Source organism: Chrysemys picta, chromosome 9 (assembly GCF_011386835.1).
Source record: "Chrysemys picta bellii isolate R12L10 chromosome 9, ASM1138683v2, whole genome shotgun sequence".
Lineage (NCBI taxonomy): Eukaryota > Metazoa > Chordata > Testudines > Emydidae > Chrysemys > Chrysemys picta.
The window spans coordinates 6,944,038-6,958,059 of record NC_088799.1 but is presented as its reverse complement, the minus strand read 5'-3'; the positions used below and the strand labels follow the sequence as shown (position 1 = coordinate 6,958,059).

General features: G+C 61.6%; 1 protein-coding gene across 2 annotated transcripts in view; it reads left to right on the top strand.

Moving 5' to 3' along the window:
- The first annotated feature begins 1,422 nt into the window (after positions 1 to 1,422).
- Positions 1,423 to 14,022, top strand: part of LOC101952409 (solute carrier family 12 member 9) — a 58,439-nt gene continuing 45,839 nt past the window's right edge. Inside the window, exon 1 of one of the 2 annotated variants that reach the window (XM_065557651.1) lies at positions 1,423 to 2,287. Coding sequence is in view for 1 of the 2 variants with exons in the window: in XM_005292567.4 (XP_005292624.2) it covers positions 9,676 to 9,847 (172 nt within the window). In the remaining variant the exon portion in view is untranslated. Of the gene's footprint in view, positions 2,288 to 9,576; positions 9,848 to 14,022 lie in introns of those variants that run through there. The other variant, XM_005292567.4, reaches the window with a different exon arrangement.

Here is a 14,022-nt window from a genome sequence, read left to right as displayed (position 1 = left end):
TGTTCCATGCTCAGGTATCTTCCCTCAAGGAAAGTCTCCCATCCCCACTGCAGACAGTCCCAGCACAACTCCCCTGCAACCTTCCCAGGACAATACTCCCCACTCCCTGCTGTGTCACAATTGCCAACTGGATGTTTGATTGATTAGCAACTGTGCTATAAGGATCTCGGAAGTGCCTGGTAGGACGGCTACCAAGAGGATGTGGCATCTCTGGATAACATTTGTAGGCTCGAACTACTGCAGGGTAAAGCCACCCTGCTGAGTTCAGCCTCGAAGGGGAAAGAGATGGGATCAGGACCAGCTCCAGGCACCAGCTTACCAAGCCGGTGCTTGGGGCGGCTGCTCCGGAGAGGGGCGGCACGTCCAGTTGTTCATTCGGCGGCAATTCAGCGGACGGTCCCTCACTCCAGCTGGGAGCGAAGGACCTCCTGCCGAATTGCCACCGCAGATCGCGATTGCGGCTTTTTTGTTTGTTTGTTTGTTTGGCTGCTTGGGGCGGCCAAAACCCTGGAGCCGGCCCTGGATGGGATGATGGGGAAATTTCTGTAATATTTTTATAAAGCCTATGCATGCCTCAGTTTCCCCTATATGCTTTGTTACCTGGTGGGGGGAAGGGAGGAGAAGGGCTGTTTGCTCTCTGCAGAGGCTCAGAGACTCCGGTGAATGGCTCCTGGCTGCCTGGACCTTTGACCCCATAGCAATGGAGCCTTTGAGAAGACAATGGCAAATCCAATCACTGGGACTTTGATACCAACGCCAAGCCGCAGTGTTTGCCCAGCTGGGGAACAAAGGCTGGGCGGGGTGAGCTGGAAGTTAAGTGGGGGCTGTGGGGAGCAGTGCGGGCCCACACCTGAACGGGGACGGGGTGAGCTGGAAGTTAAGTGGGGGCTGTGGGGAGCAGTCCAGGCCCACACCTGAACGGGGACGGGGTGAGCTGGAAGTTAAGTGGGGGCTGTGGGGAGCAGTGTGGGCCCACACCTGAACGGGGATGGGGTGAGCTGGAAGTTAAGTGGGGGCTGTGGGGAGCAGTGCGGGCCCACACCTGAACGGGGACGGGGTGAGCTGGAAGTTAAGTGGGGGCTGTGGGGAGCAGTCCAGGCCCACACCTGAACGGGGACGGGGTGAGCTGGAAGTTAAGTGGGGGCTGTGGGGAGCAGTGTGGGCCCACACCTGAACGGGGATGGGGTGAGCTGGAAGTTAAGTGGGGGCTGTGGGGAGCAGTGCGGGCCCACACCTGAACGGGGACGGGGTGAGCTGGAAGTTAAGTGGGGGCTGTGGGGAGCAGTCCAGGCCCACACCTGAACGGGGACGGGGTGAGCTGGAAGTTAAGTGGGGGCTGTGGGGAGCAGTGTGGGCCCACACCTGAACGGGGATGGGGTGAGCTGGAAGTTAAGTGGGGGCTGTGGTGAGCAGTGCGGGCCCACACCTGAACGGGGACACAGAGAGTTCACTGGGGGGCTGGGGCTCTGGCTGACCAGGATGGCCCAGGCTGTAACTGTCTTTTCTCTTGTCTCACCAAGGACGCCCTGTGCTGTGTCCTTTGACTAATAAACCCGGCTGGGTGTCAGCGCTGGCTGAGCGCCCTGCGGGTGCTGGCGAAGGGCTGTGTTGCCCCCTGAGTTTGTATGGGTCTCCCTCAGGGGTCTGCCTCAGTGGGACTGGCTGAGCGGAGCTCCCGGTGGGAAACAGGGGGGCTGCCAGAGGCCCGGCCTAAGGAGGCAGTGAAGCCGTGGGGCTCACCATGCAGGAAGATGAGACCCCTCGGGGGTCTGGCACGCTGCAGGGGGCCTCCCAGAGACTGTTCCAAAGCTGGGCCCATGACCCCAATCCTGTGGGTCTGTCACAGAGGGCTAGGCTGGCTCTGCCCTATGCTTCTCCTTCCCTGCCTCCCTGGACACGTGACACCCAAAAGTGGGCAGCCGTGGGGCAGCCTCTGGCAGGCTGTATGTGCAGAGAGCTGCCTTCCTGGCCAGCCCAGGTGATGCCATCTCTCCCACACCTCTGCTCGCTGGCAGGTCCCGGATCCCACCGAGAGCCAGGGGCGTTCCCCTGCCCCAGCCTTCCTCTCCCCAGCGATGGGCTGGTGCGGAGTCGACATGCTCCCCAGCCCTGGCGCCCTTTGCTCCCGTGGGGCCCCTGCCCTGCTGAAGGCCCCCAGAAACCCCGTGAGAGTGCTGCTGAGACAGGCTGGTCCTGGTCCGTACCAAGGCTCACGCTGGGCACAGGGAGCGGGCTGTGCGCCGGGCCCCGGAGCTGAGAGGTCGGGCTGGCAGAGCCAGGCAGCGCTGTGAGTGAGAGCCGGGTTTCAGGCCTGACGTTCCCCAGGGCAGGTTCTGGGCGCACTGGGCCCCTGGAGTACCCCCTTTGGCTGTGCCTGAAGGGAGGCGTGACCCATCCTGCTCCCTGTGGTGGTGGGGCCGATGGTGTTCATGATGGGGGGGATGGCTAGTTACATCGGGGGTTAGCGAGAGAGCACAGGCGTCCCCCCTCCCCAGGGCAGGGATGTCACCCAAGCTGCTGTATAAGTGTTTACGCTTGCCCAGGGTGTGTTGATGCCCTGGGCTGGCGACCACAGGGGAAGGAGGCAGAAGCCAGGAGGCATTTGGAGCAGAGTTTGCAGCCCCAGAAAGGTTTGGTTTGTGGGCGCAGGAATGGCAAAAATCGACCCCCAGCCCTTGCCGGCAGAGGCAGGGATCCTCCCGGGGGGAGGGGGGGTGTCTGCAGAGCCTGTGGCCAGCCAGTAGCTGCCCTGCGGAGTCGGGGGGGGTGCCCAGGGAGCCTCCTGGAGGGCAGCTTGGGACCTGGGAAGAGAGGTGATGCCATCGCATGCCACCAAGGCCCTGTCCCTTCCTCTTCCACCTGCTCCCAGCCCACCCCCTCCACCTGGGCATGGATGAGGCATTCTGGATTTGGATTGGCTGGGCCTCCTTACAGTCAGGTCTTCACCTGACCCTTCCCTGGGCATGCACGGCAATGCTCTGAGGTTCACAGGTGGCCCTGGCCTTCCAGCCTCCCCTGGGTGCTTTGCCATCAGACGCACTGTGACGAACTGGGACTGTTCTTGCTGGGGTGTGTGAATGCTGACAGGGGAGTGTGACTAGGATGGTCTGCATCGGGGGATGGGAGCCGGCCCAAGGGAACATACCTGAGCTTGTAACATGAGAACCCAGGAGGGGGTTGGAGGTCAGATGACTCCGGGGCCCGGGAAACTGAACAAAGGCTGTGGGAGGGGTCGCTGAGGGCAGAGTGCTGGAAGCAGGCTGGAAGGGGGCTGGAGAGATGGCTGGGAGGCAGAGATGGCTCTGACCCCCCAAGGGGGTGGGCTGGCATGCCCTGGGACCCCAAGCTGGACCTAACTGAGGGGGGCCCGGTTGTCTGTGCCTGCAAGACCTGTCTTGGACTGTATTCCTGTCATCCAAATAAACCTTCTGCTTTACTGGCTGGCTGAGAGTCATGGTGAATCGCAGGAAGCCGGGGGTGCAGGGCCCTGAGTTCCCCAATACTCCGTGACAACTGGTGGCAGCGGTGGGATCTACTGCACCCCGTGGACGGCGCTTCCTGCAGTAAGTGACTGGGGAGCAGTAAAACGAAGGGGGATTGACGGGGACCAGGCCTGCTGAAGAGTGGGAGAGAGACGGTTATTACCCCTGGGAGTGTGTGACCAGCGAGAAGGACTTTTGCAGTAACAGGGTCCCCCGTGGGATCGCAGCGAGTGGTCCCAGGGGCGGAGGAGTCTGCAGCTCGACCCTGGCAGAGAGGTGGTGACCTCGAGAAGGGCTGGCACACTAGGGGTCCCCCTGGGAACTGTGGGGAGCTGTGAGCACACAGGCCGGTGAGTGGCCAGCAGGAAGATGTATGCCAAGCGGCTTAAGAGCGACCTGGTGGAGCTGTGCAAGCAGAGGCGGCTGCGCATTGGGAGGCTCACCAAAGAACAGCTCATCGCCCAGCTGGAGGCGGAAGATCGCGCGAATGAACTGATCCCTGTGTCTCAGGGAAGCAGCCTGGCAAAGGCAGCGCAGGCACCAGTGTCTGTCCCAGCTGGGAGTGGTCAGCCGGCTGCTGAGGGCTTCCCGAGACCCCTCCTTCCTATGCCTAGGGGAAGGGTGGGGAGGAGCCCAGCAAATACCGAAGGCGCCGTGATCCCCCCGGCCAGCAGGGGGTCCCCCCGGCGAAGCCCGCCGGCCAGCAGAGGAGCCTCCCGGCGACGTTCGGCATCCGGGGAGCGGAATTGGCTGGAATGGGAGAAAGAGCTAAAACTGAGGGAGCTGGAGGATCGTGAACAACAGAGACAGCATGAAGAGAGACAGCGTCAGCATGAACGGGAGGAGAATGAGAGACAGCATCAGCGTGAACGGGAGGAGAAAGAGAGACAGCATCAGCGTGAACGGGAGGAGAATGAGAGACAAAGACAGCATGAACTGGAACTGGCGAGACTGAGGGGCAGCGAACCCCCGGCTGCGGTGAGTGAGGGGGGACCCAGGACTGCACGGAGCTTTGATAAGTGCATCATGGCCCCATACAAGGAGGGGGAGGACATGGATGACTTCCTGGAGGCCTTTGAGACGGCCTGCGAGCTGCACCGGGTGGATCCCGCGGACAGACTCCGGGTCCTTACCCCCTTACTGGACCCCAAATCCGTGGCATTGTACCGCCAACTGGGAGAGGCAGAGAAAGGGGACTACGAACTATTCAAAAAGGCCCTGCTACGTGAGTTTGGGCTGACTCCTGAGATGTACCGGGGAAGGTTCCGGAGTCAAGATAAAACCCCTGAGATCTCATATCTGCAACTAGCCGTCCGCATGGAAAGATACGCCAGCAAGTGGGCTGGTGGGGCCCAGACGAAGGAGGACCTGATTAAACTGCTGGTACTGGAGCAACTGTATGAGCGGTGCCCATCCGACCTGAGGCTGTGGTTGGTGGACAGAAAGCCAGAGAACCCGCGACACGCCGGGCAGCTGGCTGATGAGTTTGTAAAGAGCCGGTCAGGGGGTGGCAGGGAGGAGCCCCAAAGGAACAGGCCCGCCGCGATGCAGAGAGAGAGTCACCCTGGGACCTCCCAAAGGGGGAATATTGGGAATCCCCTCCCCCGGGAAATGCCCAGCATCAGGGACAACCGACCGGCTCGAGGGGACCCACAGGACATGAGCTGCTATTACTGCGGCCGAAGAGGCCACGTTCGGGCCCAGTGCCCCAAGCTCAAGGACAGACTGAGCAGACCGAACCCGCATAGGGTTAACTTGGTAGAGGCCCAGACGGACGAGGGGCAGGCTTCTCACGCAAGAGGGGCTGGCAGCTTATCAACTGCTCAAGAGAGAGAAGGGCCCCAGGCCAGCTCCTCTAGGGGGCTGGATGCCCCAGACTCAGGGTTTTTGGTTTATACGGTGGGCGCGGGGCTGTCCCTCCGGAGAGAGTACCTTGTTCCCCTGGAGGTGGATGGGAGGAAGGTCAATGGATACTGGGATACGGGCGCAGAGGTGACGCTGGCCCGGCCCGAGGTGGTGGCCCCAGATCAGGTGGTGCCCAACTCCTACCTGACCCTGACGGGGGTGGGCGGAACACCAGTCAAAGTGCCCGTGGCAAGGGTACACCTGAAGTGGGGGGCCAAGGAGGGCCCCAAGGATGTGGGGGTACACCCGTATCTGCCCACTGAGGTATTGATGGGGGGGGACCTGGAGAACTGGCCAAGCAACCCCCAAAAGGCACTGGTTGTGACCCGCAGTCAGAGCCGGCGAGGGGCCCTGCGCCCTGGCCTTGGGGGGGGTGCCTTGCCTGAGGCGCAGGACCCTAACCTGGTGGGGAGGGAACGCCCAGGGACGCGGCTCAGGGAGGCTGCAGCTTCGGACCCAGCGGGCGAGAAAGAGCAGGTGGCCATCCCTGTCCCAGCTGCTGAGTTCCAGGCCGAGTTACAGAGAGACCCCTCCTTGCGGAAGATAAGGGACCTGGCCGACCTCAATGCGGTACAGACCATGGAACGAGGTGGCCGGAAAAGGTTCCTGTGGGAGAAGGGGTTCCTGTACCGAGAATGGGCTCCCCCAGGGAAAATGGAGTCAGGGGGGATCAGGAGGCAGCTGGTGGTACCCCAGAAGTATCGCCGCCAGCTGCTGTGCCGGGCCCATGACATTCCCCTCTCAGGGCACCAGGGAACCTGGCGTACCCAGCAGAGGCTGCTACGGAGCTTTTACTGGCCTGGGGTCTTTGTTACTGTCCGACAGTACTGCGGATCCTGTGACCCCTGTCAGAGGGGGAGGAAGGCCTGGGACAAGGGGAAAAGAGCTTTAGGACCCTTGCCCAGCATAAAGGATCCTTTCCAGAGGGTGGCCAAGGTTAAAAGGGCGGCTCTAAACCAAGAGAGCCCAAAGCACAGACCTCCAGACTGGAGCGCTGGGAGAAGACCACAGCCCAGTTGGAACCCCAGAGGTATGGGGGTGGGAAAAGGGCACAGGCCGCATAAACCTTCCCACATGCGAACTGCGAGTGCCATCAAGCACCCCCGACCTAAGGGGGGGCGTGGAACGGAAGGGGCCTGGTGTAATTCTCACCAAGGAACTGGAGGGATGCGGGGGCATCCATGGGAACGGGGGTAGGTTCGAACTTCCCCGGGTCACTGGCTAAAGTGACCCTGCTCAGTTCGGTCTCGAAGGGGGGAGAGATGTGACGAACTGGGACTGTTCTTGCTGGGGTGTGTGAATGCTGACAGGGGAGTGTGACTAGGATGGTCTGCATCGGGGGATGGGAGCCGGCCCAAGGGAACATACCTGAGCTTGTAACATGAGAACCCAGGAGGGGGTTGGAGGTCAGATGACTCCGGGGCCCGGGAAACTGAACAAAGGCTGTGGGAGGGGTCGCTGAGGGCAGAGTGCTGGAAGCAGGCTGGAAGGGGGCTGGAGAGATGGCTGGGAGGCAGAGATGGCTCTGACCCCCCAAGGGGGTGGGCTGGCATGCCCTGGGACCCCAAGCTGGACCTAACTGAGGGGGGCCCGGTTGTCTGTGCCTGCAAGACCTGTCTTGGACTGTATTCCTGTCATCCAAATAAACCTTCTGCTTTACTGGCTGGCTGAGAGTCATGGTGAATCGCAGGAAGCCGGGGGTGCAGGGCCCTGAGTTCCCCAATACTCCGTGACACGCACCATCAGTGCATTGAGCGCTGCACACCCAACACGTGGCAGCAGGAGAGGCCATTCACAGAAAGGAGCCTGGCTGGGTCCCATGGGTCCCCTGCCAGCATGTGATATGCCCCACACAAGAGCAGGGGATGCACAGGACTGGCAGGGGCATGTGCCTCCCGCAGGGCTCTGCACTCTTAGAGAGGGAGCTTTGTGCCACCTGCCCGGCCCTTGGCATCCGTGGTAACAGCCCTTGCAGCACGGGGGGCAATGCCCCGACAACAGCGCCCCCGGAGCCCAGGGGCGGGAGGGCACATACAGAGTGGCAGGGATCCCCCAGAGCTTTCCCCACTGACCCCACAGCCACAGGGCAATGGCCTGTGTTGGCGTTTCAGGCTTAGCCCTGCTTCCCTGGAACCTGGGGGAGGTTTGCCAGCCGGGCGCAGTGGTTCCACGGAGGGGTTATAGCTGCTGGTTCTTGCAGGGCGGTGGCTGGAGGCTGTGACGCCGCGGGAACGGCCTGCGCTGGTTTCATGCATGATACACGTGGTGGCGGTGGCTGACTGGCCCAGGCACTGCTCGGGTCTAGATGCTCCTGGGGCAGAGCCGGTGCCATGGAGCTGCCTGGGATACGATGCCAGTGGGCGCCCCCAGGATTGAACAAGCCACACCCAACAACGGGAGCATGGGAACTCAGCCTGGGGGTGGGGGTGGGACAAGGGACAGGAGAGGTGTCGGGCTTAGCCAGGATCCCTGCTCTGGCTTGTAAAGGCTGCCGGGCCTCACTGCAAAGCCCTGCTGAGGTGCACTGGTCCCTGAAGAGTGGAAATGCCTCTGAGCAGAGGCTGTCTCAGGTGGGCTTCCTGGGCCGTCTCGGAGGCGGCGAGGCCCCGTGGCCTGTCCTCGCGGAGGAGCGGGAGCCTGGGGGGTCTGGCACGCTGAAGGGGTTCCTCCGAGAGACGTGGGGAAAGCTGGGGCATAGCACCGATCCCGTGGATCTGTGGCAGAGGCCCCAGTCAGCAATCGGGGCCTGTCAGGTCCGGCGGCTCCTCACCTCCCGCTGCAGGAGACTTCCTGTGCCTGCGGGCAGGGCTGGCGCTTCCATTTAGGCAACCTACGCGGTCCCCTAGGGCACCAGGATTTGGGGGGGGCGGCAATTCGGCGGCAGGGGGTCCTTCCGCGCTCCGGGTCTTTGGCAGCAATTCTGCAGGGGGTCCTTCACTCGCTCTGGGACCTGCAGTCGAAGTGCCCCGAAGACCGGGAGCGCAGAAGGACCCCCCCCACCCCACCGCAGAATTGCCGACGACGACCGGGAGCGCAGAAGGACCCCCCGCCTAGGGCACCAAAAACCCTGGCACCGCTCCTGCCTGCGGGCCCCGCGCCCAGGGGGCTGCAGCGCTGCGTGAAGGTTGGGCCCCACAGTGAAGGGGCTGGAGGCTGGCTGCCTGGTACTAGGGGGGGCTCTGCTCTGCCTGGCCCCGGGCTGCTGGCTGAGTTTTATTGTCTGAGTTTATTGCCTTTTTATTTTCTCTCTCTGATTATGATGGTGCCCGGGAGGACTCCACTCTTCCAGGGGCTGCTTAAATCACCCAGCCGGGAAGGGAGGAGGGTGGGCTGGAAGAGGGGGGGCGTGGAGGAGAGAGGATGGGGAGGAAAAGAGGCCAAGGATGAGAGCAGGGTGGGGTAAGAGGGAGCAGTGAAAGAGAGAGGAGGAGGTGTGGGGGTATGTGGGGCAGATGGGGATGCAGGGGGAGGCAGAAGGCTACAGGTACACTGGGATGGGGGGGCACAGGTGTGTATAGGGACATCCTGGGAGTGCAGCAGTGTATGGAGGTGAATGGGGTGCAGGGCTATGGGGGGTGAGGGCCATGGGGGTGGCGGCTCTGGGAGGTGGAGAGGATGGGTGGAAGAGTGCTGTAAGGGGTACAGGGCTGGGATGTCTATGTGGGGGGGGGCAGGGCAGGGTGGGATGGGGAGAAATGCAGTAAGGGGGATGGGGACATGGGGGGTGGAATTGGGAGAGATGCAGTGGAGGGGGTGGGGTGGGATGCAGTGAGAGGCTGGGAGTGGGATCGGGAGGGATGCAGTGAGGGGGATGGAGGGGATGGGGTGGGATGCAGTGAGGGGGCGGGGGGTGGGATCCGGAGGGATGCAGTGAGGGGGATGGAGGGGATGGGGTGGGATGCAGTGAGGGGGCTGGGGGTGGGATCCGGAGGGATGCAGTGAGGGGGATGGAGGGGATGGGGTGGGACGCAGTGAGGGGCTGGGGGTGGGATCCGGAGGGATGCAGTGAGGGGGATGGAGGGGCTGGGGTGGGATGCAGTGAGGGGCTGGGGTGGGATCGGGTGGGATGCAGGGAGCGGGGCAGGGCCGGGGGGAGGTGCCCAGGGTCCGGGGCGGGGCTGCCGGGGCCGGCGGCGGACTCAGGAGGACTGTCCCGGGCCGGGGGGGCGGTGCTGCCGGGCGGGCCGGGGGCGGGGCGGGGCGGAGCGGAGCTGCCGGGCCGGACCCGCCCCCGACTCCCCGAGGTGGCCGGGCCGGGCTGGGCGCTGGGTTCGGGCCGGGCGGCGCCATGGCGGGCTCGGAGCGGAGCCCCCTGCTCACCTACCGCCTGTGCAGCAGCACCTCGGTGGAGGAGCCCCGGCCGGGGCCGGCGCCGGGCTCCCGCAAGCTGCGCACCTTCCTGGGCGTGGTGGTGCCCACCCTGCTCTCCATGTTCAGCGTGGTGCTGTTCCTGCGGCTCGGTGAGTCGGGCAGCCCCTAGGGCCCCCCAGGGAACCCCAGCCCGGCCCCCCAGGATCCCCCCAGGGACCCCACAGGTTCTTCGTAGCCTGACCCCCCAGGGAACCCCAGCCCAGTCCCCCAGGATTCCCCCCCCCAAGGACCTCATACCCTGGGACCTAACTTCTCTCAGTCCCCCTTCCTGCCATGGGCTGTCCTGGGGTGTCAGGGGGGGTTACTGGGCATGGGGGTGCCCTGCCCTGGCGTTCCAGCAGCCTCTGTAACCAGCTCCCCTAACTGTGGCACCCCAGTGACCCCCAGGAATCCCTTATAGCTCCCATAACCCCAGCATCCTCTCACCTGCCCCATAGCCCCTCACTAGCTCCCCAGTACTCCAGCACCCCAGTTCATCTCCACGCAGCCCCGAACCTGCTCATCCCACCAACTCCTGTAACCCCCACTAACTTCCCATCCCCTAAACCTCGCCACTGTCCTACCATCCTCCAACCTCTCCCCCACCATCCCCAGCCCCCCAGCAACAGCTTCTCTCCCTAGCCCCCGATAACCTGCCCAGTCCTCTGCACCAGGCCCACAGTCCACATCCCTAAACCTGCTCTCGCAGCTCCCCGATATCCCGGGAACCCCCATCCAAATCAGCGGCCTGTGTCCAGTGTTCCTTGACAGCAAAAGATCCTGCTTCAAGCTCAGGCCCTGTAAGACAACGGTGCCTTTGCCCAGAGTTTGGGGAGCAAGTTTTAGCAGCTGGGAAAATAAAGCCCAGAGCCAGCGATGGTACGAGTGTGAGTTGCCCTGTGCCGCCTGGCTCTGCGGGGTTCCCTTGTGCCACCTGGAAGGGCGGCGTGCCTAGGTGACTGTTGGGCTCCGGCTGGAGGAAAGCCCCCAGTTGTGTTCATGACCAGTGTGTGGGTGGGCACAGGCAGAAGCGCGCTAACTTGCTGGAGACAGAGCCTGAAATTGCTTCCACAGCGCCGGGCTCCGCTCTCCTAGTACAAATACAAACCAGAACTGAGAAAAGACAAAGCCCCAGAAACTTGGGTTTGTGCAGGGGGGCGTTATGCTGAAATGAGCAGGCAGCACCCTTTGGAGCCTTTCCAGCTGTCACGGAGGAATGTGGAAGTAAAACTTCTTTTCAGTTGCACTTTCTGGTTCCTGGGTTTGGTTTTCGTGAAGTTTGAGGCTCAGGGACCTGCTGTGAACTTCTGCTCCCAGCCCTTAATATTTAACTGAGGGAGTCAGTGTCTTCTCGGAAACCCCACCCTGGCCTCTGTGCCATTTTCTCTCTTCTCCTCCCCCTCTGCCCCCCGATGCTAGGCTTGGTCTGGTGGATGCACGTAGCTGGCGATCACGAACCAAGCTGGGTTGGCATGTAGGATGCCCCTGACAAGGGCAGAGACCTGCTGGCCTACTAGGATCCCCTCTCAGGGAGTATCAGCCTCTCATCTGTTGGGACCCCAGGGATGCCCAAAGGTGTTTTACTCCTGCTAGGAGCGGTTCTTGGCCCCTGGTGCTATGGGAGAGCAATCTGGAGACTGTTCCTCCGTTAGCAGAGTCATCAGCTAAGGTGCTGCGGGCCCCTGAGGCTGTGCAAAGTCAGTCGCCGGATTGGGGTGTAAATCCAAGATGTATGGCTGGATTCTGTCCCCCAGCTCCCCTCCCCCCGTGCAGTGGAAGACAATGGGGGATGGCATGGGTGTAACCAAGGGCAGAATCGATCCTGCAGGATCTGTTCGGTGGGTGACGCTGCCCCAGCCAGAGGGAGCCCAGCGCGACTCCGGGAGCCCAGGCTAGGTTTGCAGGGCTGACTGGTAGAGAAAACATCCCTTTGCCTGTCACCTGAGCAGATCTGCTCCAGATGGACTGGGACACAGTGAGCGTCCCTGAACCCACAATGCCTTGCATATAGACGTGCTGCTAGAACCCGCCCCCGCTGCGAACCCCTCCCCAAATTCGCTTGGCTGAAATCCAGCCTCCTGTATTCCTCACCCCTTCTGGACCCGTCTTCCCCCAGAGATCCTGGGCTGCTGTCCTTCCCTGCTGCCCCACTCCTGTTCCTTCCACGCTGTGCTGCGAATCATTCCCTTCCGTGCCCTCTCCCTGCTCTGCCGGGCAGGTCGGCCGGCCCTGCTGCCCCTGATTCCCCTAGCCTCACTGCCTCCATTCGTGCACACCCAGGGCGTGGCCCACTGGGGGGTTTGACGGATTCCCACTGCCAGGGGCCCCAGTGCAAGGCCCCATCGGCTTCTGGCATCTTTAAAATTATCGCCATGTCAGCTCCTGGAGCCTTGGCTAGACTATAGAATCATAGAATATCAGGGTTGGAAGGGACCTCAGGAGATCATCTAGTCCCACCCCCTGCTCAAAGCAGGACCAATCCCCAACTAACTCATCCCAGCCAGGGCTTTGTCAAGCCGGGCCTTAAAAACCTCCAAGGAAGGAGATTCCACCACCTCCCTAGGTAACCCATTCCAGTGCTTCACCACCCTCCTAGTGAAAGTTTTTCCTAATGTCCAACCTAAACCTCCCCCACTGCAACTTGAGACCATTGCTCCTTGTTCTGTCATCTGCTACCACTGAGAACAGTCTAGATCCATCCTCTTTGGACCCCCCTTTCAGGTAGTTGAAAGCAGCTATCAAATCCCCCCTCATTCTTCTCTTCTGCAGACTAAACAATCCCAGTTCCCTCAGCCTCTCCTCATAAGTCATGTGCTCCAGACCCCTAATCATTTTTGTTGCCCTCCGCTGGACTCTTTCCAATTTTTCCACATCCTTCTTGTAGTGTGAGGCCCAAAACTGGACACAGTACTCCAGATGAGGCCTCACCAATGCCGAATAGAGGGGCACGATCACGTCCCTTGGTCTGCTGGCAATGCCCCTACTTATACAGCCCAAAATGCCGTTAGCCTTCGACTAGGGCTTGATCCTCTGGTAGCGCCTCTGTCTAAGGGTGTGTCTGTACCACAGTCGCTGAGGTGGGTGGGGGTTCATCTGTCTAGCTTGGATACTGGAGCAGAGAAGCCGTAGCAGTGCGTGGTTCGGTGTGGACTGTACCACGCGGAGCCCTGGGTAACTTCTCACCGAGCTGCCGTAGCTTTGCCGCTACTGTTACGCCCGCTAGCTGGATTAAAGCCAGCTTGGGTATGTCTAACTCGAGCTGCCCCGGGACTGCGGTGCGGGCATCCCCTAGAAAACTCCGGCCTTCCCCAGGGCTGAGTTCTTCTTCCAAAACACTGGGACTGTTTTAGCCCATGTTCTCACCCTGTGCCGAGCCTGGGATTTGTAGGAAAACCCAGGCAGATGTATGAGTCATTTCCTATGACACAGTCCTGCTGGTCGGGCATCCTGCAGTTCTGTCTACCTCTCTTGCTTTAACTGCGGCCGAGCCAACGCTGAGCCAGCGGCGAAGGGGTTTACGCTCTGGGCCCTGTGAGCTCCAGTTCTCTGGGGTTCTCCTTCTCCTTTATGTAGGTTCCTTCATCTGTTGTTTTGTGAGTGCGTGTCAAGCGCTTCCCACCGGTAATCAATAAAGCCCGACTTGGGAAATTTCTGCCCTGGTTTATGATCGAGAGGAAGCTTGCTGTGGCCTGGGCGGGCCTGAACCTCCAGCTTTTGCAGAACGGGCTAGTTTCTAGCCTGTATTGTGGGAAATACCATGTGCATGTGACTGGAGTGGGCTCCAGGGTGTGAAATTACGTTTGCTGCCTTGGGGGAAGCCCTGCACCTTACGAGAACTGGGTCAATTTCATGCTGTTGTTGGGGAGCTGTGAGCCCAGCTGCAGAGATGCCGGGGGCCGATTTTGCAGGAGTGGCCTCTCATTTTGGGACCCCCAGGGCCTGTCTCTGATCTTGCCTACCCCAGCCATACAGCAGAGTCGTCCCATTGGCTTCAGGGAGTTGTTCCCGGCTCCTACTGGTGTAACTGAGTGGAGGAGGAGCGGGACCCCAGTGCCAGCTTGTCAGAGGTGCCAAGCGCTTCCTGCTCCCGCTGGGCCTGCTATGATGGGCACCGCTGGCAGTCTGGCCGTTGTGTCTGAAGCTGGGCACCCAGAAGGGGAGACACCCCCCCCCCCGATTAGATGCTGCATCTTGAAGTTTGATCCTATGGCTTTGGGGGTGCAGGAGGAGAGGGAGGCAGGGATGGCGCTTTAGCAGGGTGTAGCCCCTGGATGGTGCAGGCCGG